Genomic DNA, 25,070 nt, shown 5'->3' with positions numbered 1-25,070 from the left:
ATGACCTGCATTCATGTCAGTGGATTTTTCCAACATTCATGGAGTCACAAAGAAAAAACCACCACATTAATTTGGCTTGAAGCCAAACAATCTAAAAGTTTAAAATGATTTGTGTGCCACAAAAAGTGTGATTCAACATCAAATTCAACATCAAAAAAGTGATTTCTTATACAATAATACTTGTTAGTTGTCATACATCTTCCAAAATCCCCGAACAATCTGTATCAAGCTAACATTTCTCCCTTGAACACGAGGTCTTTGGTGTACCTACAAAACATTCCTAATGACGGAGTACGGAGATTATCCTTAAATGTACACATCTATGACATATTAAATGGCCTACAATTCAGCAAAACAAACATTTTTTTTTATCAGTTATGTATTTTCATAGTGGCGACTGCACTGTGATTCAGAGACGAGACACATAAATCTGAAATGTTCATCTTGTCTCAAGGAGACGGACATAAAGAAACGCTTTGTGTGGGACGGGATGTCGAGCAAACTCCTACCATGCTTAATCTGACTGAGCACAAAAACACGCACTACTATCTGGTAAATGCAAATGCCTGCATTGCTCCGTGTATTAAACCTCAGCCTAAGCCAGAGAGTTTACAACGAGGAGCACATGTTTCAGAGTCATGAGACGAGTCATGTGGCCGGCCCCCCCCCCCCCCCCCCCATATCCACCAGTCTGCGTCAGTCTGGCATGACATGGTGGACTGTTTTTGAGAACCCAAGATTATCTACAGTTACAAAAAATAAAGCTTGTTCATTTTTCAGTTGATCTGTAGAGGTTTGGTCCCATGTGGAATATATTAGGGTTCTACTTTTAGCTTTCAAACGCCTCTCATAAAAAGACACTGGTGATATTCTTAAGGAATACACCAGCAGGAATACAAACAATAGCAAAGAACTGAATTTTTACCCTCAAAACAATCTTCAAAAAGGTTGTATAAAACTAGCCTAAAATGTTTGTTAGTGCTTCACATGCAATGTAATTTAAATGGGTCATGCTCTTTATACGAGATGCAGTAAGTCATATAACATTCATTCACTTCTTCGTTTTACGTCACAAATATTGGAATCAATATGGTTACACGGTGAATAAATAACTTTTCCCTCAGTCAACAAAATCTGTATAATAAATAGTGTATTATCTTCTTTAGTATTTTTCATAATTGAAATAGTGGTAAACCTTAGTTGTTGATATTGAAGAAACTGTCCGAAAATGTTGTATTTCCTGATGTTCTTCGCCACGTTAGCGCCATGATTTAGGTCACAAGAAACTGTGGTACCCTCTGCTCCCGCTTGTTTACTCAATCAAAACAGGTTTTACAACAGCCAATAGTTTTGGCATAGCTAATTGAACCAACTGACAAAGCCAATGTTAGCTTGCTAATATAAGACCTGTTTAGGTTTAAGAGTAAAGAAGATCATATTGATTTGACACACCTGAACTGTGCAATAATGTAAACTTTGGAGATATGAAACTGCACGTCACAAAAATGCAAAACATACAATATGATATGCCAGTTAGGTTAGTTAGGTAAACAACATTTTAGGTATATATGTTTTAGAAAATCAAGTTTCTGTGACTTAAATGTAGCTACTAGCGTGGCAATAGACTTGTTGGAAGATGTTTTTAAATGTCTTATAGTCTCAAAACCTAATGTAGGCCAATACCACTTTCTAAAATTCTGCATTCTAATGAAAACACACTATCGTCCGTCTATGAATTTATGGCTTGTTGTTGGAATGTCAAACATTATTCCAAAAATTTGAAGAATCTCCAAAACATTTGAAGTGGACAGTCACACTGTCTACAGAAAATAAAAGACACACAAGTACACATATATAAATACGGTACATATATATTTATAGATATATACGGTATATATATAGGGTACAGTAAACAAATACCATCTTCCAGAGCAGTGCAGATTGTCTGACACCTCAGATTGGGGGACAAAGGCCTGAAAACAGGAAATTCACCTCTCTTGAGGCCTTGAATCTGATTACAAAAAAACACTGATCTAACTCCTTCCCTGAGATTAGGCAGTGATTTCAGTGTACAGAATCAGTATACTGTTGTAAAAGGCTATTAATCAATCAACACTGTGTTAAACAGAACTGGAAGATTTGACTTTGCGTTGAATCCCCCTCGCAAACTCCAGTTACAATAGTTCTGTTCGTGCTGTTTAGCCACGGCCAGCAGCCATGCAAAGGAGCGTAATGGAAGCAACAGAGCAGCGTAAAAAGTGCTAACTGTGTAGTGCTGAAGACAACCATATACCGAATAAATGAATGACAACGCTGTGACAAGTCTGTGACATCTTCATGTGAAATTACAGCGCGATGTGAGTGTGTGTTTGTCGAAAGAGGGTGTCGTAAATTGCCGTAACACTTATCATGCATCGTGGATCACAACAGAAGTTTTGAGCAGAGCGGATGGATCTGGGTCTCTGGAGTCATCTCTTAAAAACCACTGCATGTCTAGGAGCAGTGCGTCAGGCTGAGTTTGATCACGCCTTCCCTGTGCAGCTTGTAGAGCAGCTTGAACTCGCTGGGCAGCTGGTGGGTCTCCTGCCACTTGGTGGTGAATTTGGTCCCTTTCTTGTCGTAGTAGTGGTAAGGCAGATCATTGCCCGTGTTGGGGTCCCAGCCGAAGGGCCAGAAGCCGTAGAGATGGATCTCGTCGCACATGGCGGACGCCAGCGTGTACATCAGGATCCCGGTGCTGAGACGTTTCGGGGAGAGGTTTTTAGTCTTCCAGAATCTGTGGGGGGGGGGGAAACAAGTGAACCATCCAAAATTAGACATTATATTAAAACACCTCTGAGAGCAGAATACCACGATTAATCCTTCATCACCATAATCCACCATAGTCCCACTTCCCTTATGTCTATATGCAGACTCAAGTATAGTACTTTGCTTAATTGCAAATTTGAGATACTTAAGTATTTCCATTTTATGCAATGTTATACTTCTACTCCACTACACTAGCATTCACTTGCAAGTGAATGCCAATGTTACTCTGATGGATGTGTAAAGAGGCAACTGTTAACAAAGTTGCCATATCAATTTAAAATGTAATTTCATTTTTCAATCTTGTGCAGCTTGTTCCTGCTGTCATCCAAGTGACCAAAAATGTAACTGTCAATTATAATAATAAAGCCAGTTATCGTACTATAATACCAACCAATGGTGCCAACCAAAATGTGTCTGTAGAGTTGAGTATCGAAAAAGCATCAGATGAATGGTAAGATTTATGCATTTAATCTAAAACTAATCGTGAAACCTGTCAGTTTGACTTTAGACTGTATGTTATTTAGGCAAAGCTTTGTATTTAACAGCAGTTTGTTCTACTGTAACATGTTAATATTCCATAAAATAAGATATAATATATAAGCAATACCCAGTGCAACGTCTTTACATATTAATCTTGTTGGCCTAAAATTAGTCAAATGAAAGCAATTAAAGTAAAGTAAAATCCACCATGGGTACGTTTTCAACTGTTAAATGTAAACTCCAGAGTTGTGGCCCTGATTATACTTTCCAGTTAGCTTCTTAAGTCACGTCAGTTGACAAAATCTGAACTACCAATCAGATCAACACTCTTACTTGTTGACATCGTGCATGATGTTTCCCGGCCAGGCCAGTTCGACTTTCAGCTGTCCCTTGTGCTCCACAAAGAAGTCCACCAGGGTCCTGGTTACTGTGGCTGAGGTATGGAGGAAGAAGGCAGGGATCCACAGGATGGCTCCCTCCAGCTTCTTCAGGTTGAGGAAGAAATTATTCCTGTCTTGAATGGTCAGCAGGTTATTGTAGTACCTCTCCAGGATGCTGGGGTTGAAGGTGGTGAGGTTGGTCTTCTTGCCCACGTCCTTGGAGTAGATCTCCGTGGGGGCGAAGTTGCAGCGGAAGACAAAGTCGGCCTGGTCGATCTCAGGACCGCAGTGGCTTCCTGTCAGGATGCCGCTGTTGCCCACCACGGCGCACATGCTGTAGTGCTTGTTGTGGATGGGAGAGGAGTCTGGGAGCAGGGACTTCAGGTTGTTGCTGATGGAGAAGACGTACTTGTGGCTGGAGTAGTCAAAGTGCATCAGCTGGCCAACACGCACGCTGTTCTTTGTGAGGGAGAAGTTGGTGGGAATGTCGATGTAGCTGAAGATATCTTTCCTGAAAAGAGACAAAAACACTTTAACACTGGGACAGGCATACGTCAAAGAAGTACTCAGATCTTTTACTTTAGTAATAGCAGCAATACTGCAAAGAAGAAAATAGTGTATAATAAATCATATATATGATATTGGATTATTATTACTCACACATTAATGTGTAAAAGCAGGATCTTATTGTTGTAGTTGAGTTGAGGTGGAGCACATTTTTTACTTTTTAGTTTAGGACTGCAAAGCTAATGATGATTTTTATTATGAATTCATCTGCTGATTATTTTCTCCATTAATCGATTAATTGTTTGGTTCATAACAAATCTAAAAATAGTGAGAAATGCATCACAATTACCCAAAGTTCACAATCCTTCATTTGTCCAACCAACATCCAAACCTCAAAATTGTTTAAAAAAAACAAAAAGCAAATTATTAAAAGGAAAAGTAGCAATTTCTCACATTTGAGAAGCGGGAACCATGAAAATGTTTTGCCTGGAAAATGACTCTTAATAGTAGCCATTCCATTTAATTTTCTATTGACTAATTGATTTATAGACTCTTTGTATGTTTTGTCAATTTGTAAAGTAACTAAGAATGTCAAAATGTTGTAGTGAAGTAAAAAAAATACTATATTTCACTCTGATATGAAGTGGAGTAGAAGTCTAAAGTGAAGTTCAAGTTCCTCAAATTACTACTTATTTACATTACTTGAGTAAATGTACTTAGTTACTTTCTACCACCCAATAGAAACCCAACTTTCTTACAGAATCCAAGATGGAACTGTTTGTCCTCTGGTGTCTTTTGATATATTCCCTTTAACGTAAGCTCTGACAGAGCAACCCCTGCTGTTTATCCTGCAAGAAGACACATACTAGAAGAAGAAGAAGAAGAAGAAGAAGAAGAAGAAGAAGAGGAAGAAGAGGAAGAAGAGGAAGAAGAAGAAGAAGAGGAAGAAGAAGAAGAAGAAGAAGAAGAAGAGGAAGAAGAGGAAGAAGAGGAAGAAGAGGAAGAAGAAGAAGAAGAAGAAGAAGAAGAAGAAGAAGTGGAAAATAGTTCAGAATTAAAATCTCTCACTTCTGCAGATAAAAAGCTGTCTTGTTGAACTTCCATTTGGACGGTTTTCCTTGGAGCTCCTCATTCAGGGCGTTAGTTAACGGGATGAAGGAGGGGTCCAGGAAATTCATGGCAAACTGAGACCTGTGGAAAAACATCATAAGACATATAAACCTGAGACTCCATTGTGTGAACTACTCTCTTCTTTGTTTTTGTTTGGTCTTGTTTTAAAGAGGATTAATGAAATTTTGGTATTAATATTTTTTCTGAGGTATTAAAACAAGAGATCCACATAGATCGTTCTGGTTATTCTGAGGAAAACAAGGAGTTTTTTCATAAAGCCACCGAAAACCATTAATGTTGGACATAATGTTATGGAAGATTTCTATGATTAATCGGGAGAAGAGTCAAGGTTTTCAATCTATGTCAATAAACAGAGTCTTGAGAGAATCAAAGTTTTCGTCTTTATTGCTTGCAAGCAAGAGAGCGGTTCAGCAGACACGTATCTCAGTGTACTGCGAAAAAGCTTCTGCCAGTGATCGATGGACATGTCGTTTTATGCACATACAGACAAAGTAACACCCAAGATGAGTCATATAGCAGAAGTTCTATATGCATGTGAAGCAGAACTGGGTTCAACTGGCCTGTGTAGGCGCCCCAAAACGGACCTTTGTGCTTAGCTTAGTTTTCTCGAAACTCTAAGAAACAGAAGTAGTTCTAGATGTCGACTTCACAGGAAGGGCAGGCAGTGTTTTCTACTTGCCTTTCCTCTTTTTCCTTAGCAGACACTTTAATATACATTTGATTAGAAGCACATGGTTAAAATATATTTTGCCATTACAATAATCACATACTCCTTAGAAATCATCAGATTCTGATTCTCTACGTTTAACAAATATGTGTTTTAATCTTGTAAATGTAACAGCAGTGGAAACCCATTTTAATACATCTAAAGCAATTCATTCATCTCTAATTTATTAATCTGATTTTATGGGTCAATAACGTTCGGGTTGTCAGGTTGTGGAAAATGACTTTGACTGGTTGGACCCTTTAGACTTCTTATACCTCCTGGAAAAGGTCTGCATTGGATCTGGACCAAAATCCATTTATTGACAATTTACTAACATTTACAACGGCAGATTAGATGGATGGAAAAGTAAAATATCTCCCTCTGAAATGTATAGTGTACAGGAGAAGTATAGAGAAAGATGCAATGTAGCGGTGTACAAAATACAATATTTCCCTTAAAATATTGAGAAAGTACTGAACAATTATACTTCAACACAGTACTTGAGAAATATGTATTTTGAGCTGCCTCAATTGGATGTGATGTTGCTGATGATGCAAGCGTTTACAGTACACGTACTGTTACGACATGCATCGCCCATAGCAACAACATCAGCACCTCGGACAGCTCACCATCGTTTGATTGACAGGAAGCATTTGGCCCAAATTGAGGGGGAAAGTGATGTGTTGAGCTGGTAGATCACATCCAGGTTGAATCGTGCACACAAGGCCCGACTCCTCTGTGTTTACATTCACAACAACAACAACAACAATTTTCTGCATCACAACCACGAATATCACTCACCGAAATCCTGCGTGGAACATGATCCGCGGACCTCCCATGTAGTATTTGGAGGAGCCGAAGAGGCTGTCTCTTCTAAGGGACACATAGCTGATGAGCGACAGTATGAGCACGGCGACGCACAGAATAACCAAACCCAGGGCCTTGGCGATGCGGACCATCTTGAGTGCGTTTTCATTCCCTGTATGAAGCTGCAGCGAGGCGTTGGCCTATGTTGTAATCGCCGGGTCGGCACACTGCCTGCCTCCGAGATACAGACAAACGGGCGCTCGTGGGCTCATATAATCGAATAAAATAGACGGCTGGTGGTGGTAGTCGTCTGCATGGTGAAGATGCCGCGGCTCGGTCCTCTTTCATTCCCCCTGACTGCTTCTTCTTCTTCTTCTCCTGCTTCTGCTGCTGCTGCTGCTTCACTCTCCGCGGCAACTCCCCTCCAGGCTGCCGGTTTAATCATGGAGATGGAGCAAAAATGCGTGTCAACACACCCAGCCCGCTAAAAGACAAGCCCCGTCCACCACCAGGAGAAGTAGCATCATCAGCTCCTCACACACACACACACACACACACACACACACACTCACGCACACACACACACACACACACACACACACACACACACACACTCTGCAGCTCTCAGCGTAAAGGAAAGCTTGTCCAATAATGAATTAAATGGGATTGAAATAGAGAGATGGGGGAGGAAAAATCACACAAATCCACTAACTTGTGCCCTCCGGTCTTTAATCCGAGCATTACTCAAGTAAATTTGAGGGGCTTGTGCTTTACTAGCATTTCCACATGTTGTTTCTTTATACTATAGCTTTTAAAACAAATAAAAAGGAATGTGTCATTATTGGTTAGGATGAGACTGTAATGATCCCCAGGGAGGAGCGGTATCAAGTTAAAAATAATACACAAATGAACTCCTCCTTTACCAACGGTAACATAAAGTAATGCACATGGATGCATCAATAATTATATTTAAAAAATGTAACATAATTTACTCTGAAATGGGCCATCCATTCTGCAAGGTGAGTTATTTTACTTTTGCTCAAGCAGAAGATTTGAGAACTTCTTCCACTATTGGTTTTGAATGAATTTGAGGTACTTTACTTGAGTCATTCCTTATGGAAGGAAAGGAATTTGTTTCATAGCTAGTTACTAGATTGTAGATTCAGATAATTAATATTAAAATAAATCAACAAATAAACGATGATGTATTATCATTTACTAAGATATGGAGCAGTGTATGAAGTAAGTGAAATTAGCTCAATCTTTATCAGCTGCGACATTATAGTGGTGTACGCATTAATGTATCAATAATTGTAACCCGATAATATAATAAATATTATTGTGAAATAGGCAGTTCTGCATAATGAGTATATACTTATGACATTTTGAATGCAACAGGAAGACATGCTTGATGCATAACTAATGCATAACTCCTGAGGGTGTCATGCATGAATTATACTGCAGGATATAAGATGAAGTCCCGTCCCTTCAGCATGTGGTTTGTGTTTGTCTTGAGGGCACATGAACATTTTAAAATATGATGAAATCATCTCATGTTACAGTTCTTCTCTATATGACTTTTAAGTGAACCAGAATAAGTCAGTGTTTCAGATTGGTCTCAAAGAGTTACCATGCGATATCAACACCACATTTTTTGGCAGCACCCCAGTTCACCACTAGTGGACAATTCAAAACACAAGCAAGTGAAAACAAGAGGATGAAAAGCACTTCTTTTATTTGGAGGGATTTTTTCTGACCCTTCCAACATCTTCCACATGATATCCAAATACAACACACAGTATGTAGAGTTCACAAAACATACAATTTGTTCCTTCTTTGTTTTTTACATTTTATATACATTTTTTTAAACATTTTTTTTTTTTACAATAAGCTTATTTTGGTAAACATGAACAACATCCATTCATAATCACATATTTCAATGTATCCATGCATAAACAATCTGGTATTTTCACACTAAGATGTCATATTGTGTACATAAGTGTAATATATTCTGGCGGAATACTTTATATATGTAGATATTGAGTAGAAAAACAGGTTTAAAAAAAGATGGAGGATGTGGTAGTGTGTTAGATGGTATTCAACAGTGAGTGTACCACAAGTTATCCCTTGTGCTTCACGGATTCTCCATGAATGTGCCGAGCTCGGACACAAACAAAACACAAAGAGAACATCTCGGAAAAAGACATTCAGACGCATTACCGTCAAGCTGCCAATATATTGCAATTTTCCATTTTGCATTTATAGGATATGTATTCTTTTTAAACATTAAAAAAAACCGACAGTAAACTGAATCAACACAGGCACTTAATGATTAAAACCCGCCACTTGTCGTACCTAAGGTGGTAGGACAAGTTGCTCAGAAACATGGTGACTACCTTAAATCGGATACAGTTTAGGGGACAAACCGTCCCTACTGCACAATGACGACACGTCACTTTTTGCGGTTGAGAAAGGTGGAGGGGAAGAAGGCTCCTTCGCTGTCACTTCCTGGCGAGCCACACGGGCTTTCCTCTCCACAGCTCATGTCCTCACAGGAGTCCTCACTAAGAGAGAAGAGGAGGCCATTAATACTCAGTGCTTCAGGGTAGAGCTGAAACAAGTAGCCGATGAATCAACGAGTGAACGGACAGATGTCTTCTGTGGTTCTGGAGGCGTTTCGTGAACTCCGAGACAATAACTCTGGTGTTGTCTCTGCTTTGGCTTGGAGAAAAATGTTCACAAAAACCCCCCAAAAAGATAGAGTTTAAAAGATGTGGCTATTTACAGGGAGGGTCTCATGAAAAGATGCTATTGTGCAGTACAACATTGCTGGAAATCCCCTTTAATCTACAACAATTTTGATGATTAATTAAATATTTAAGTCATGTCTCAAGAGGAAACATCAAGTTTCACTAATTCCAGTTTTTTTTTTTTTGCTGTTTTGCATTATGAACTGAATCTCTTCGTCTTTTGGAAGGTTGGTCATACAAAACAAGACATTAGAAGACGTCAACTCGGGTTCTGTTGAACTGTGATGGCCCGTCTGCACTATTTGCTGACATTTTATAGACTGATGATACGGACGACTCAACGGAGAAAGAAATTGTTAGTTGCAGCCATAGTTCAGAGTGATATCAACTAAGGTAATAAATGACAGAATGATGATTTTAGCAAATTAAGGCTTTTGGGTTGGTAAGACTGTCTACTCCAGTACTCACTTAACTATTCATGGATACAGTTCAACTCGAAAATAAAACTTCTTGTCTTTAATTACTGTTAACAGCTGTGATTTTGCTGAGTCATGAATTTGAGGACTTAAAAATGAGTCTGTTGGCATTCAGGAAAGACCGCGTTCCTCAATATCTCATCATCACAGCACAGTTTATTCAATCAGAGGAAATTCAGCATGAAGCAAATGGAAAAACGGGACTATTAACCTCTCACTCTCGTCCCAGATGCCCTCAGGAATAGTTGGCAGGCCGGGCACACTGACGTGATTGGCCTTAAGATTTTGGGCCGTTCGCCTGGAAACGATCCAAATGAGTTTTTTGTTGTCTGGTTTGTTACATTCGCTTGAGCAGTATTCAGTCATGCATTCGGCCACGAGTTCCTTCCAGTGGAGCAGCTCGCTGTCGCTGATCTGGGAAGAAGACAAACAGGAAACATCTGAGAGGCTGCAGACAGAAATAGTCTTTGACTACACCGTCATCAACAAGTGTTTTTCCACATACGATACGTGCACGTGATCAGACCGTGACACTGACATGCCACATTGTACAATTTCAAAGTATTTATAATACAAAGCTGAGAGACTTAAGAAATGATGGAATTGGAGGAGTAAGAAAAACAAACTTAAGCATATTAGCCACATAAGAGCCTTAAATGCTGCTCAATATTTCTTAAAAAAACATAGTGTGGTGTTAAAATAATGCCACAAAAAATGAACTATGGAATCTCTCAGCAGTGGACGAAAAAAGTCCAGAGAAACACAGAGAAATAATTGTCTCGATGTTTTTTTTAATCAAGAATATAGACAGCAGACACTACGGCAAACAAATGACAGAAACAAAACATTTAATTTGAAGCTTATAAAAAATATTTTTTTATTCTATTCTATTTTCTAGTCTTTCTAGTCAACCTGTATATATTTTGGTTTTAGACTATTGGACAGACAAAACAAAACATTCTTCTCACATGATATTCTTCTAATAACATGTGATGGCCATGTTTCACTATATATGCAGACATTTTGCAGAGCAAAAATTATAAATGAATTGAGAAAAAAAATCTTTTTATACCTTCAGGTGTCTTTGGAATTGCTGTACAATCTTGGACAAGTTGATGGACTGGAGGGCTTCAAACTCCTGAGCAATGAGGGACAGTGCCAGCACTGATGGCTGTAAACGAGAAAAGTAGCATATCAGTAAGTCCTGGGACTCAAAGTGTGAATGCTAATATACTGTGAAATTGTCACCTTAGAACAATCCTTACTTTTGCTTTAGAGAAAACAAGTCGGCATAAGCAGGCTTTAAGCTGGGCTTCCAGTCTCCCAATGCTTGGGATCTCCTCCCTTAAAATATAGAGGGAATCCTAATGTGATCCGCCAGTACAAAGCTCACAAAGCAGAATCTATTTGACCAACTCCATACCAACTGGAGCAATGCATCTGCAATAACAACACGAGTACACACAATTCAATTAAATGTTTACCTTTCAGTAGGCAGGAACGTGAAGGTTGGGTAGTAGAGGCGAAGAAAAGTTAAAGCCGTCACTGCTTCGGGCTCCACACTGAGCTTCTCTGAGATGATCTTCTCCATGCGACACAGGTCGGACACAGTGAACTTGCTTTGGCTGATGCGAATGAGTTCGTGGGTGGGCGAGACATTGTTCTCTTCCTCGACCATTTTCGCTGCAATGTGAAGACAGCAGACACCAATACAGGGCAAGTGTTTGGGCTGCACCTGACACAAGGACAACAGGGAGAGTGTGAGTCTACATCCCATGATTCACGGTCAAACAAAGTCTTTGTGGTTTCCTTCTTACTGGTGATGCAAAACATCCAATGTTGTAACTTGAAACAACACTATATTCCTACCTTCATAATGGCGAGGAATCTATCAAGCAAATTGACAGCTTGAACAAATGTTTGAGTGCTGTAGCCAAAGAAACTGGTCAGACCCCACAGTTCTTCCACTCTGGTGTCCCTGCATTTCGCAGACACTCCGCTGTGATTCTGAAAATATACCACGATACATTAGATTGACATCGCTGGTAAAATGAATATCATTTTAGCAATCCCATAAGCCTGCACCGACACCAAAGATATGTAAACGTGGCTCAGCGGGTTACCTCTGTGGAAGCTGACTCCATCATCCTCAGGCCAGTCTCTCTGGGAAGAAAGTTGTACTCTTTTGCACGACATGACTTCAACTCTTTCAGGAGCACGCTGTCAATGGCTTGAATAATCCTCATCCTGGAAAACAACATATTTCAATCCATCTGCATTGATGCAAGGGAGAGTCTGCATGTAAATAGTGTCCCCCTCCCCAGCCGCCCCAAAACAACACATTCCTGACCATATCTAATTATAACATAGTTATACAAGTATAATAAACTAAATAGTGGGAATAATGTGTACAACATTATTAACACTCACACAATCAAAGTCAATATTGGCATTGATTTGGGCTAAATGTAGACCAGGTCACCTATAACTGGGTCACTATTACACATTTCAGAAGAGCCTGAATTATTAAACTTTGATCGAATCTTGAAATAATAACTTACAACATCCATAAATGCCAAAAAAACTGAACTCGTCAGAAACATAAATAATGCCAACATTGGCTAACTACCGTTAGCTTGCTATCGTAAATCAACAACCCTTCGTCTTACTTTGCCCAGAAGCCGCCGACGTGCAGGAAATAATAGCGCTGCAACTTAAATACAGTTTTCAGCTCTTCACATTTCCATCTTGAGTACGATGGTGGTCGGTAAATGTTAAAAAAACAAGACCCTTGATCCCTGCTGAAAAGAGAGGGTCCGCCCTGAATAAACAAACAACCGTAAACTACAATGACCATCATGCACCACGGGAAAACGCCTCTGCGTCGTGTGGTTGCGTCATGAACTGTTCGGGAAGGAAAGCGGATGTTGGCGGAATATTTCAAAGTGTCGGCGCTAACGTTACTTTTGCGGTCATTTCAACATCAGCTTTACTAAACAAAATACCTCACTAACCTCCGCAGTCAAACAATGTTAACTATGTTACGCATTAGCACCGAGTTACATCGAATTATTGATTAGCATTACGCTAGGTAGGAAGTAGCCAAAGATGCTGTTTCCATGGTGATAGAACTTTATCATCAATGACAATTAAGTGGCTAATGCTAGCTGTTGATGTTAGCTTCGAGGAGGTATAGCTTGAACTTAACTAATAGGTTAGGTTCCGGATGTGAACAGATATGTCATCGGACGTTCAGCCCTCCGGTCCTCACAGTATTCAGCCTTCCAGCAATACAATTTTGCAATTTGAATCTCCACCGAACCATAGAAAACTAACACGAGCAGGAACTACGGGTAGGTTACTGTGAAGCTAACTGCCGCTAGATTAAGGCAGAGGGGAATCTCTGTTGGATTTAAACTACTGTTATTGAATTGTTCAGCTCTTCAAGTCATTTGTTCAACTTGTTCTTTACAGAGACCCATGATGGCGCCTCTCCAAGGCTGAGATTTAACAGCATGACTCTAGATGAATTAAGGTATGAACAACTCTTCATGCAATATGTTTACCAAATACCAAATGCATTGCAGCCATTTGCTCATTTGATATTTCAGCTCAACCACAGCTCATCAGCAGCCACTGCTTTAGTTCAAGATTTATTTTGATTTGATTTAAAAAATGGCAATCAAAGTGACAACATAAAACTGTCCTAAGTTATAAAAAATACAGCCACAAAACATGTTGCATACAATAAACAATATGATCAAAATACAACCTGGTCGAAATGAACCAAATAATGTCAACAGCTACTGACCTGATCTCTAAATTTGAAGTATTGGACATACTTCAAATGTAGTTTCACATCTGGAAATAGACAGCACTATGTCTATGGCATCACTATGGCTATGGCTCTCCATCCCTCCTAATTTCTTTTTCTTCGTCCTTTGTTATAGCAAGGAGCTTGACAGGCGCACCAAGGAAACACAGAGGCTTCAAGAAGAGGTGGAAAATGAAACCAAAATAACCGTGGAGAGGTTTGGCTGCACATACGGCATCCACAGCTCACCTGGACAAAGCTGTCTCAACCACAGTAACTATTGTGAGTACAAGCAGCGTCACGCAGCAGTGAGATGACAAAAATAACGTGTTCAGTAGGGATTATTCATTTTTCCTACTTTATGATACAATTACTGAAAAGCACCCTAAGTGGTGATACCACCCACGTTATGATACAATGACCAAAGCCGAAGCTTATTCTAAAACCTAAATCACCTGACTAGATATACAGATGGGTAGTGAAAAAACACTGGAAAGCAAAGTATTTAAAAAATAATTCAACATTAGCAAAAGCTCAACCCATGTAAGTGCTGCAAAGATGCATGTTTCACCAAACCTTATCTTTGACAACATACACTGCGTGTATTTTAAACCTTCTTTGCTCTTTTGGCAGATGATTCACCTGGGGATTCCACTATTCCTTCAGCCCACCAGCAGCTAGAGCCCCTGGTCTGTGATCTGGATCATTTAAACCAAGGGGAAATCAGCTCTCCTGGAAACGAGGTGTTGGGAACTGCAATAGATGACTGTATTCAACAGCTGTCTGACTTGCAGCTCAACAAGGTTCATACTTTCTTTCCAGTCGTGAATCTTGTTAGTTTGATGCTGTCTGAAATACACAATTGGTAATGCTTTCTCTATGTAATGTATTATTTTACCCTCTCAAACACAGACGTGCGATCAACCTGAAAGAGAGACATTCAGTTTTAACCAAGCCATCGTGAACCTGCAGGCTAAGTTGCACAAAGTCCGCGAGGAGAAGGCCGTCCTGTCCAACCTCAGGTGAAGACACTGATAAGATGTTACTCCTGTAAATAAGTGTTTTAAATCTCTTTGACCCACAGATCTTTTTATTTGTAGATTGAAGGATTCAAGGACACATGTTGGTCAGATGGAAAAGATGCTGTTCATGTTGGAGGAGCTCCAAAACATCAAAAGGGCCGAGGACCAGAAGCTGCAGGAGACGCAGGACGAGGCGTTGGCATTTCACAGGAAAGTAGAGACATTGGAACGAAATGTAAAAGAGATGTACTCGCTGTTATCTCAAGAGACACAATGTGGAGACAACGCCATCACCAGGCCAAACGACGCCACTACTTCAAGACAGCTGTCACCTGCTGCTAAGTTAACTGAGGATTTTAACGACGAGTCAGAGAAGCTGCAGGAGAGACTTTTTACAGTAAGTACTAGAAGTCAGTTACGAATCATATTACGTGTATTGTAGTCACAGACAAACACTTTTCCTCTTATTATGTCTGATACATTTTTCTGTTTCATAGCCGTCAACACAACATCTGGGGAGTGAGGAAAGCGGTGGAGTAAATAAGCAAAACGAAAGGTGATCTAATGGAGAGCTGCAGCGATAAGTCCAATAATGGTTTGGTCAATCGGCATAAAAATGACAACTGTTTTGATTATAGATTTTTCTTAATTTCTTTCACTTTTCAAGCAAAAAAAAACAAATGTTCTTAAGTTCCCGCTTCTTAAATGTGAGGATTGGCTGCTTTTCTTTGTCATATATGAAAGAAAACAAACATTGTTGGGTTAATTTCTAATCTGTAAACATAGTTTTAGTTGGAGAATAGTCATTGAACATAGTTTGGGTTGTCGGCCCACGCTCTGCCATTGTATATCACAGGTATATTATGTCTACTACAGCAGGGTTCACTCTTCGTATTGATCTGTTCCAGAATGGAAGACCTGATGGAAAGTCTGGGCCAGGAGATGGCGCTGTTGACTGACAAACTGAGCTCATCGAAAAACAACAGCTTCAGCTTAAGTGTCAAGTTGGAGCTGCTGAAGTAAGAGTTGTTTCCATTCACTTCGTGCCTGTTTTATCAGAGAGTGTTTTCAGTCCAAGGCCACTTTACTAAATGATCAGTGACCATGAATTAAATATGTGTCAGAAACTTGTACACTTGTATCCCAGGAAACTTGCAGAGAGACAGACATTACTGCACCGGTGTCAGGTCAGTGAGCTGGAGTCGACTCTCTGCAGCCATACAGATACGGTAAGGAAGCGCATACAACAACACTATGGACAATATAATGTGAGCAATGAGATACTGAGGCTGCTAAATGTCAATATTAACCAACCGTTCACTAGATGTATACACCAATAACACCAGCGTAGCTTGATGATTAGACAAACACAATGTGGAGAAGCAGAACTGATGGAACTCCTGTCTGCCTCGTCTATCAGAATATAAACTACAATGAAGTTGGATTTGATTTGTGACGTTGTAGGTTTGTTGTCTGGAGCAGCAGCTCACACGGTCTCAGTCCCAGCTGGTGGACGCCCAAAGAGGGAAAGAGCGATCTCTTCAACAGGCAGAGGAGCTTCAGTCCCAGCTCGGCCACTTCAAGGTTCAGCAGCAAAACCATGAATGTCCAAACCAGCATTCTGTCTACTTGTTATCATCCCCAAAGTCCTCATATATGCATGTTTGCATTAAAGCACACTCCTTGAAGTGGAAACTGAAGTGTCAGGTTGACTTTATATGAAGTAATTAAAATGATACTTAAGTTCTGCGTGTTAAGATGGAACACAGAGAACAAGTGGAGGTGTGTAATCTGCTGGTAGAACAGCATAATACACCGGTGGGACGAGTCAACGAGGAGGGTTATTGCCTATTTCATTGCAATTACTGATGCTGCACACATTGGTATACATTTCATTCCATTAGTTATAGATAAACTTATTGTCAGTAGGCAGTTTTTATCTCCTAACCCTGATGTGGAAATTGCCTACAGGCCCTGCTGGAGCAGAGGGCCCGGGAGGGGGAGAAATACCGGGAACTCCTGGAGGAGAAGAAGAAGGAACTCCAGCTCCGGCAGCATGAAGCCCAGCACGTAATGTTCATGAGGAAATTATATATAAACCGTGATCCGGGAACCATTTTGATAGCTCATTGTACTTAACTGACTTTTCCAGCATCTCGCCAGGCTGGAAGAGGCCCAAAGCCGATGCCAGACCCTGCGTGCAGAAGGAGAGACACTGAGGCTTAAGCTGGATGACCGAGAGAACACGATAGAGAGCAGCATACAGATGCACAACAGCACCATCGACGACCTTCACCGGGAGAACAGCCTTCTCAGCAACCAGCTAAACCAGCACAAGCTGGAGATTCAGCAGCTCAGGGTCAGGAGCAATTTTATTTATTACTTATCATACCCCTTTCATACCCCTACTCCATCATCATTAAGCTCATACTCTTTGTCTCTCTTCCTTCCTCTTGCGCCATATGCTGATTAGGCTGAGTTAGACTGGCACAAGTCAGACCTGGCTGCTGCAGAGCAGGATATACTGCAGCTACAGGCCTCTGTGGCTGAACAAAGTGTGCGTGTCCAGGAGGAAACTCTGGAGAAACGGCAGCTCACCATCCAGCTGGACATCCAGCGCTTGCAGTTACTCACCCTCACTAGTGAGTTGAGCTTTACTGATGTGTATCACCACATGTCAGACCGATATCCATCATATAAACATGAGGCTTTACTTAATTAATACCCACACAATAACGTATTCCATGTGGACTTTTACCATATCGCATGTTACCTCTGTACAGCAGACTTTTCATTCACCAGAAATTACTCAGGGCTGTTTCTAGAAAGAGATCAGCTCTCACAGTTTCTTTGCCAAATCAAATGATCTTCTTGTCCTGCTGTGTTAAGAAAACAGAGAACCATGTTCGGTATGTTTTCACTGTCAACCAAGCCCTTCCAACGCTGTGTGCGTTAAAGTGCGCTTCACGATGCATGTGTTTGTGCGGGCGCGATTTCAGAGGAGCACGAGGAGCTGCAGCGGCTCCACAGCTGCACGAACGAGGAGCGCAAGGGTGCGGTGCTGAAGCTTCAGAGTCAACTCAGGAACGCCCACGACGAGCTGGACCAGGTCAGGTGCACCCTGAGGACCCTGGAAGGAGCTGACGGACACGGTTAGATTCATGACATTATTTAAACTGACACTTAATTCAACAACTGATGTACAAAGAAACAGATATAACCTGATATGTGTGACGATGAACATACAGTATGTCCCGAATATGTACAAAGCCTGTCCAAGACTAAACCTCTGGGATTTATAATGGTATTCTGATATATTATGTGCATGATGTTCTTTCTCGCTATATCACCTCCTTGCTCTTCTTCAAACTCTCTGTCGTTTTGTCTTGTGGGATTGTCTCAGGCCTCCAGGTAGCCTTGGACATGCAGAAGGAGATCACGGCCAGGAGGGAGCAGGTCGACTCCCTGCAGGGCAAAATCCAACATCTAGAGGAGATTAAGGACAAGCTGTACCAGGTAAAACATGTAACTGTATAACTTGTTTTTTTTTATTGTTCCGTCATGCTCCTTTATTTTCTGTATGCCAAAGCAGCAGACTTGACAGCTCAGCTGTTGGCAAGTTCAGAGATCCAAATGTCTGTAATTGATAACAAAAAAAAAAGCCTGAGTTTGTAAGAAATTTATTATTTTGAAAATCTTCCAAATACGCACCTGACTCCGACGAAACAGTGACGAGTGACACAACAGCAGTGATTTTATCTAAGCAAGTTTAGGCGCTATTATACTCAAATGAAGTCTTTGAGGACATTTTGAAGACACAAAATTGCTCTACTGGGACATCTTTGCCCAGTCAAAATATTACATTCAAACTCATTTTCACATGTCAGCATTTGTTCCATTTCTCTGTCGACTCTCTCCCTATCCTAGAAGAAAATAGAAAACAATTAGTATAATTTGAATTTGTGAAATCTTGCTATTAAAAAAGGTACATTAAATGACAACATATCACATCTAGACAGTACACCACAATACATTTACAGAAAATCCAATTCACCCACCCTATGCTTTTAATTTAACATCCTATCCAGGAGAAGCGCTACCAGAGCCTGGAGAACCAGCGTCGGCTGCAGCAGCTCACCTTCGTCAGGGAGGAGAAGAGACAACTTGGCGATGAGCTGGAGGCCCTTCGCTCCAAAGATAAACAGTTGAGGGAGCGGATCGACCAGCTGGAGGCAATCCTTCACAAGGTGATGCTCATGCACACTTTTTTCTAGTCATTAGATTACTACCAAATGTTATCTGGTGTTAAGAGAAGCATGGATGCGATTGTGACAGACTGAAATACATATAAAGTTTCAAGTCAAACCAGTACACACCAGTTGTTATTTAAAAAGATTCTTGATCTTTTTAAATAACAAACCTTGAGTTCATAGTGTGTAGACCATGAACTGCAACATCTTTTGGTTTGTGTTTGGTCAGCGAGTTTTGTTGCATTTCATTCCTCATCTCCCTCTCCCCTCATTGACCATCAGCTTTACCTTCTCTTCACATACTGTCCACTATGTAATAAATACACAAAATGCCCCAAAATAGATACAGATGAAAACAGTTAGAAAAGGTGTTAAAAATGGGCTGATGATCAGCAACTGTCTTAAAACCAAAGTATTTACAATATCTTAATAACTTATTTTTCTTTCTGAGAATTACTAACAGTTGTTATCTCAAACATGTTGGTTTATATTTATATAAATAAAGAAACGTATCCTCCCTGTTCTGTCACTGTTTGCGTCCATCACTGTGTTATTGTTTCAAATTCTCTGTATCTTCTCAAAGATGTCGGAGAGCTTTGCAGACTGTCAGGATTTCATCCAGCTGAAGGAGCAGGACTTTTTCCGTCTGAAACTCCGACATGCGCTGGACTTGAAGGTAGAGCTGATTACAGACAAAGAGTCTTTTTGTAAGAAGGAATAAGGCTTATCTACTTACACACAGTCTGCGTATGTTTGTAAAGGATATACCCTTATTTAGTTTAAATGCTTTATGCTACGCTTCTCTTCCTCATGCATGTTTGATAGTATTGTCTTTATCTAGTCTGACTTATTGTTACTATTTACTTACTGTACTTACTATTCTTAAATGGAGCTGAACACCAAATCTTGAGTAACAACCAATTTTGTCTTTTCTATAGGAGCTCCAAGGTCACAATTTGCGCACAGCTCTGAATGTAGCTCCATCTGACCTGGACTCCCCGTCCCCATCTGCACTCACCGCCCCACCCTCCTCCCAGCACGTCTCCAACACCCAGATCACGGTACAATCAGGAACTCCATATAGTCTGCCTATCTCCTACGGTTCCAGCCCATCAAGTGCACGTGTGAATCGTTGTTTATTTGGCTGAACAGACACAAGCTCAGCACATCTGCCATGCCTTTTAAATCAAAAACATACACAGCATTACATTCCTGTGGCAAGGAGAGACACCAAACTGTAAATCATTTCAACAAAGCAGTAAAACACTGATTGGTTTGTTTGCTCTTAAACTGTGGTAGTGCTAATTCAGTTTTACTGACTTAAGTATAACAGATCTTGTTGCTAATTGTCACAGACATTTGTGAGATTGTCCCTGGTTTCTCTGTATAAAGTCAAACTAATCGGTCCATCACTATATAATATTATCATCACCACAGCAGTGCATTGGCATTGTCTTTCTCTCTCCTCTCTCTTCCAGCAGGAGTGCCACGCCCGGGAGCTCAGGTCTCTCGTCGAGGAGCTGCGAGGAGTGATTTCGGAGAAGCACAGACCACACATAGATATCAGGAGGAGGTCTGCACCGGAGAGAGTGCACGGAACCACATTGTACGTCTGGCTCCGTTCCCACACACTGCAAGGATTAGCTTCGCTCTTAGGCTAGGTTAGGTCACATCTTAAAATCATGTGACGCTACTAAGTAAAGCAGGAAGTCATTTGGAGTGGAGGACTGTACTACATCATATAAGAAGACTAGACAGGCTGTTGACCTCCTTTTTATCTTAAGATATCTGTTATGGAATCAATTGAAGTTTAATGTCTCACTCTATATTTGAATATCCCCCTGCACCCACAGAAGTACTGACAAAGCAGAAGAAGTAAAAGCTGGTTCCAGATTGAGAAGAAAAACCTGCGGCAGGTAGGGAGCTTGCCAAAACCTAACCGACTCTGTGTCCTCTTTTTTGTTTGAATGTTTTGCGCATGGCTTGTCTCGAGGCTAGCGGACGCTCATACCATCTTCCCCGTGACCTTTCACCCCTCATGCAACATGCACGGCGCCGCAAAGTGCTGCAGGCTGTGCAATGTGATGTAATGCGTGTCTGTTTGTGCATACACTGTGTACAGCGAGCCCCATTTCCCGAAGGCAGCTAAGCTCAACGGAAAAGTTATCAACAACAAATCCTTCTGTGAGAGTGAGTTTTCACAACTTTGTCATTTTCATGCAGTCCAACATCTGCCATACAACATCATTAAATGATTAGTCTATCACCAGAAAAGTAATCTGCAACTATTTTAATAATTGACCTATTGTTGAAGTCATTTTCTTAAGCAAATCTGGCAACTATTCTCGTGAGGATTTCCTGCTTTTCTGTTTTATATCATTTGGATTTTTGGGTGCGCAGAACTAGCAGCTAAACTAGCTATTTGAAAATGTCACCACCATTTTCTGACATTTGTTAGAACAAATAATGAATTTAGGAAATGATCTACAGATTAATCAATAATTCAAGTAATCCTTAGTTGAAGCCTTACATTCAATAGACGGACTATATACAACAAATTGTGGATTTTTTGTCAACATCAATATTAAATTCTCTAACATACATTTTGACTTTTCTAGGACGCGTTCTCTCAAGTCCAGCGACGGCAGTGAGGTTCACTTCCTCCCCACAGCTGCTCTCACTGGGTCGCATGTCACCCGTCTACTCTCTTCTGACCTCTGACCCAAACACCTGATAGTGACACTAAACACTTAACTCCCGAGGCCAACCCTTCTTATCAGTAAGTTGTTAGTATTGTGTATCACATACACACACACAGAGACAGAGTCATTGGTCGGTGTTTCTTCAAGATATCATTTATATATCAAACTGTATATTAAAAGAGGGAAAGCTGAATAACATTCACACCAAAGTGCAGTACTTTAATACAGTTGATCAATATCAAATGATAAAACAGACATTTTCTCATATTAATGATTTCATCAACTGTAGCTCAGCATAAGATGTCACAGTGCACACGCTTGGTGTGTCAGGATGTAATGAGGCAACAAAATCCATTTCAGCAATAGTAGTAAAGTTACTATTGTCCTTCAGCAGCTCACAGGCTTCACAGACTTTTCACCAAATTGTGTAAATGTATTTGATTGATCATCATTGATTCCTTTATAACCCATTTTTTGTCTTTCAGAAAGCTCCTTTTCTATTTTGAAGGCTCCCCAGATGAAGTTGTCAAAGAATGAAATCCCCAATCATGTGTCGCTTTGTAATTCATTGTTTAAATAAAGTTTTTTATTTTTATTAATGTGTTTGAGTTGTTATTTCACACCAGTAATCATACCAAATTAAAAAAAAATCTGTTTCATGTATTTTAATATTTGGCGGTACACACAAAACAGTATAACAAGCGTGATACAAATATGTAAGAATAGTTAACAATACTGCAGCATCTATATTAAGCACCCATTAAGCCTCTGCTTACACACACAACTTAAGAGTCCTTAATGTTTCCTTGTATACCGAAACAAGCATATTTAGGACACTTCTCCTTTTGCTTCTTTTTTACTGTGTGGTTTTAAAGAGCATTTCCTATATACAAATGCTGTGAAACCCCTACGGGTCTGTTGAAATCCCTCTTCTAAATGTATAGCCTTGCCTGTTAGCCCTGGCAGTCGGAGTACATTGTGCATTACATACCTCCTCATAGCTACGGTTTCATACATCTGTTTCAGCTCCTCGTTCAATCAACAAACCAACTGTTTCACATAGTCCTCATCTTATCATGTGACTGGTTCCAGCAGAAGACCTGTTGCGTGGGTCTTTACTGTATGTGTTCTCGGATTTTTATAATCAGAAGCCATCAAAAATGGTTTTCTACTCTTTGTGATTTTTGTGTACTTTCCTCTTTTTGTAAGACTTTTGAAACTGTCCTGTCTGTTTGTGGCTGTGACAGGAGTTCATTCTTGACCTGAGAAATTTTTTGCGTCTTCCACTTCGATGGGGAAAGTTGGGGATGGTGTCTTGAAGGCCCAGTATTGCAGATTCGCTAACATTGGTCTCTTTGTCCTGCAAGGGTCAAACATAATTCCATTGTATTATCATTTTAGATTATATTAATACTACACATCAGTTTACTTGCATTTTATCAGCTGAATTTCTGTGTTTTGCTCTTTTCACTTCTTACTTGGCTCTGTGTAGTTTTTGTCATTTTCCTCCTCCACGTGGCCTCCTGTAGGCGTAGGAAGTGCAGAGGCGATGTTTACGCTCATGTCTGGGTCCAAAACAGATACCACCTCATCAAATAACTGTAGAGAAGCAAAGACACCATTTAAATATGATTTAACACAGGATAAACTCTTAACATTTACTACTGGCCTCGTTGTTCTGACACACAGCAGCTTGTTAGTCCAGACTGCTGTCATCTCCACTTACATCTGGGGTCATGTGATCCTCATAGTGCGGGAACATAGCCAGAGGATGCTGTTTGAGTTTCTTCTCCACAGCGGCCACGTATTCTCTACGAATCTGCTTTTGGATCATCTGCTTTGAAAAGCAAGCATGTTCTTTAGAAATGCATTTCCTAGGCTTTTGACCGGAGTTAGCGGAGTTGCGGTTTGGAGCGTCATGGAAGATAACCGGTGTGACACCTCCCTTGTCTCCGGATAAGACTGACGAACAATCACTGAAGTCATCGAGGCTCACTGTTACAAAACGGCAACAAGTGCCGACCGAGGAAATCTTGTTTGCTGGGCCTTTAAGATACTTGGTCTGCAACCTCTCCTTGAACCTGAGGATTAACAAGAACTTTACTAATGTTATAAAGCAGATTCAGATACTTAAATATCTGTTGAGACAAAATATGTACAAAATAAGTTTAGTAGAATGTCAAACAAAGGTACTTTGTAAGTAAACTTCAGTATCAACTATATCATGTAGAAGTGTGGCCTCGCCACAAGGATATGATACCAGACTAATGGCTCTCCATCAGTCACGCTGTTAAGATGTTCATGTACTGTATGTTTGACATAATGACTAACTGGCAAACAAGCTATTTCTCCGTTACCTGAGGCATAAGCAGACTTTTTCCGTGCTGAAGCAATTTTCCATGTTTGAGCAAAAAGTGCGTCTCTATTTCAACCGCATGCACGTTGCTCTCCGAGTTCCCTTTTTATATCCTCCTTTATGTGCTGCCAGTTGGACACTCAGCCCGTACTTGACCGATGATCAATCACTGTGTCATATCTCTGACGAAACAGGAGAACACGAGACAATTTTTATTCGCTATAGAGAGCCTGATAATTATTCGGGCTACTTTGATGTGCCGGCTCTTCGTGTTGTTTCATAACTGGGTTTAATCGGTTGGGATTCCATAGATGGGTAGAACCTTGTGTTGAAACATCTCTGTACTTGCACAGGCAAGTCTACTGTAGTTCTTAGTGATATTATATTTTACAGCATCACAGTGCAGTTTGAACTAAAGGAGTCCTCTGCACTTCCCTTTTACCTGTTTCCACCAGTTTAGGTTCCACTTTGCAATGAAGGACTGTGTTTCTGCTAGTAGTTGAAATTTCACAAAGGTGCTATTAGTTGCAGGTCTATTGTTTTAGATGCAAACCATATCCAACTTTTGTTAAATTGGGTTGTTTTTGATCATTAATACATATTTTACAGAATATCTGAGATGCTTGTGCTTAGGAGAATTGTGTCCATCTGTAAAAGAGTGGCTGATAGCACAAAATCGTCTTTTCCCATTAAGTAAATAGTAAAAAAGTAAAAGCTGAGACTATATGGTCGCTACAACATTTATACCAAGGTATCTATCTCTTTCACATTATGGGGTGTCTATTAGGCCATTGCAGGTTATGTTACATACAGTTCTGTTTAATAGCAATCATATATTATAGTATCTCGATTTTTCAGGCAAAAACAGACAATAAACTTTC

The 25,070-nt window shown here is 40.3% G+C and overlaps 3 protein-coding genes across 7 annotated transcripts; 1 reads left to right on the top strand and 2 right to left on the bottom strand.

The window, feature by feature from the left end:
* Positions 1-1,977: 1,977 nt before the first annotated feature.
* On the bottom strand, positions 1,978-7,380 carry LOC116384781 (sia-alpha-2,3-Gal-beta-1,4-GlcNAc-R:alpha 2,8-sialyltransferase-like). Its single transcript, XM_031849728.1, has 4 exons — positions 6,814-7,380; positions 5,244-5,366; positions 3,622-4,179; positions 1,978-2,776 (listed from the first exon to the last, which is right to left on the bottom strand). Exons 1-4 carry the CDS (start codon positions 6,969-6,971, stop codon positions 2,494-2,496), a joined length of 1,122 nt encoding a protein of 373 aa, XP_031705588.1. The 5' UTR covers positions 6,972-7,380; the 3' UTR covers positions 1,978-2,493.
* Positions 7,381-8,292: 912 nt separating this feature from the next.
* Positions 8,293-12,871, bottom strand: LOC116384517 (cyclin-G2-like). 2 transcript variants are annotated; one of them, XM_031849289.1, is made up of 8 exons: positions 12,715-12,871; positions 12,169-12,292; positions 11,915-12,052; positions 11,530-11,780; positions 11,311-11,389; positions 11,118-11,216; positions 10,257-10,459; positions 8,293-9,383 (listed from the first exon to the last, which is right to left on the bottom strand). In XM_031849289.1, exons 2-8 carry the CDS (start codon positions 12,289-12,291, stop codon positions 9,272-9,274), a joined length of 1,005 nt encoding a protein of 334 aa, XP_031705149.1. In that variant the 5' UTR covers position 12,292; positions 12,715-12,871; the 3' UTR covers positions 8,293-9,271. The 2 variants fall into 2 exon arrangements, with proteins under 2 accessions (XP_031705149.1, XP_031705148.1); XM_031849288.1 differs by having other exon boundaries at positions 12,169-12,871.
* Positions 12,872-12,982: 111 nt separating this feature from the next.
* LOC116384797 (coiled-coil domain-containing protein 158) lies at positions 12,983-23,946 on the top strand. Of its 4 annotated transcripts, none has more exons than XM_031849752.1 (23): positions 12,983-13,398; positions 13,520-13,580; positions 13,996-14,141; positions 14,493-14,662; positions 14,772-14,881; positions 14,960-15,278; positions 15,379-15,437; positions 15,790-15,900; positions 16,029-16,110; positions 16,346-16,465; positions 16,853-16,951; positions 17,034-17,240; positions 17,355-17,523; positions 17,881-18,033; positions 18,285-18,397; positions 18,970-19,128; positions 19,715-19,807; positions 20,070-20,192; positions 20,613-20,737; positions 20,985-21,047; positions 21,254-21,321; positions 21,750-21,910; positions 22,319-23,946. In XM_031849752.1, the coding sequence occupies exons 1-22, from the start codon at positions 13,284-13,286 to the stop codon at positions 21,863-21,865; spliced, it is 2,781 nt and encodes a 926-aa protein (XP_031705612.1). In that variant the 5' UTR covers positions 12,983-13,283; the 3' UTR covers positions 21,866-21,910; positions 22,319-23,946. The 4 variants fall into 4 exon arrangements, 3 of the variants coding, with proteins under 3 accessions (XP_031705612.1, XP_031705611.1, XP_031705613.1); XM_031849751.1 differs by having other exon boundaries at positions 20,610-20,737; XR_004212830.1 differs by lacking the exon at positions 21,254-21,321 and having other exon boundaries at positions 20,610-20,737.
* Positions 23,947-25,070: the final 1,124 nt, after the last annotated feature.

This window comes from Anarrhichthys ocellatus, unplaced genomic scaffold (assembly GCF_004355925.1).
Source record: "Anarrhichthys ocellatus isolate YVR2014 unplaced genomic scaffold, GSC_Weel_1.0 scaffold9, whole genome shotgun sequence".
NCBI classification, from domain to species: Eukaryota; Metazoa; Chordata; class Actinopteri; order Perciformes; family Anarhichadidae; genus Anarrhichthys; species Anarrhichthys ocellatus.
Note: the sequence above shows the minus strand (reverse complement) of the source record. Positions and strands in the feature narration are given on the sequence as shown.

Excerpts from the sequence above, each read along its gene's own strand:
- LOC116384781 (XM_031849728.1), bottom strand. The coding sequence starts at position 6,971 with ATGGTCCGCATCGCCAAGGCCCTGGGTTTGGTTATTCTGTGCGTCGCC. Across the intron at positions 5,367-6,813 it reads ATGTTCCACGCAGGATTTCG|GTCTCAGTTTGCCATGAATT; the intron begins GTGAGTGATATT and ends GTTTTTCCACAG. Across the intron at positions 2,777-3,621 it reads ATCATGCACGATGTCAACAA|ATTCTGGAAGACTAAAAACC; the intron begins GTAAGAGTGTTG and ends CCCCCCCCACAG.
- LOC116384517 (XM_031849288.1), bottom strand. The coding sequence starts at position 12,306 with ATGTTGTTTTCCAGGATGAGGATTATTCAAGCCATTGACAGCGTGCTC. Across the intron at positions 12,053-12,168 it reads TGGAGTCAGCTTCCACAGAG|AATCACAGCGGAGTGTCTGC; the intron begins GTAACCCGCTGA and ends GTATATTTTCAG. Across the intron at positions 9,384-10,256 it reads ATCTGGGACGAGAGTGAGAG|TGAGGACTCCTGTGAGGACA; the intron begins GTTAATAGTCCC and ends CTTCTCTCTTAG.
- LOC116384797 (XM_031849751.1), top strand. The coding sequence starts at position 13,284 with ATGTCATCGGACGTTCAGCCCTCCGGTCCTCACAGTATTCAGCCTTCC. Across the intron at positions 14,882-14,959 it reads GCCGTCCTGTCCAACCTCAG|ATTGAAGGATTCAAGGACAC; the intron begins GTGAAGACACTG and ends TTTTATTTGTAG. Across the intron at positions 21,048-21,253 it reads AGAAGAAAAACCTGCGGCAG|CGAGCCCCATTTCCCGAAGG; the intron begins GTAGGGAGCTTG and ends CACTGTGTACAG.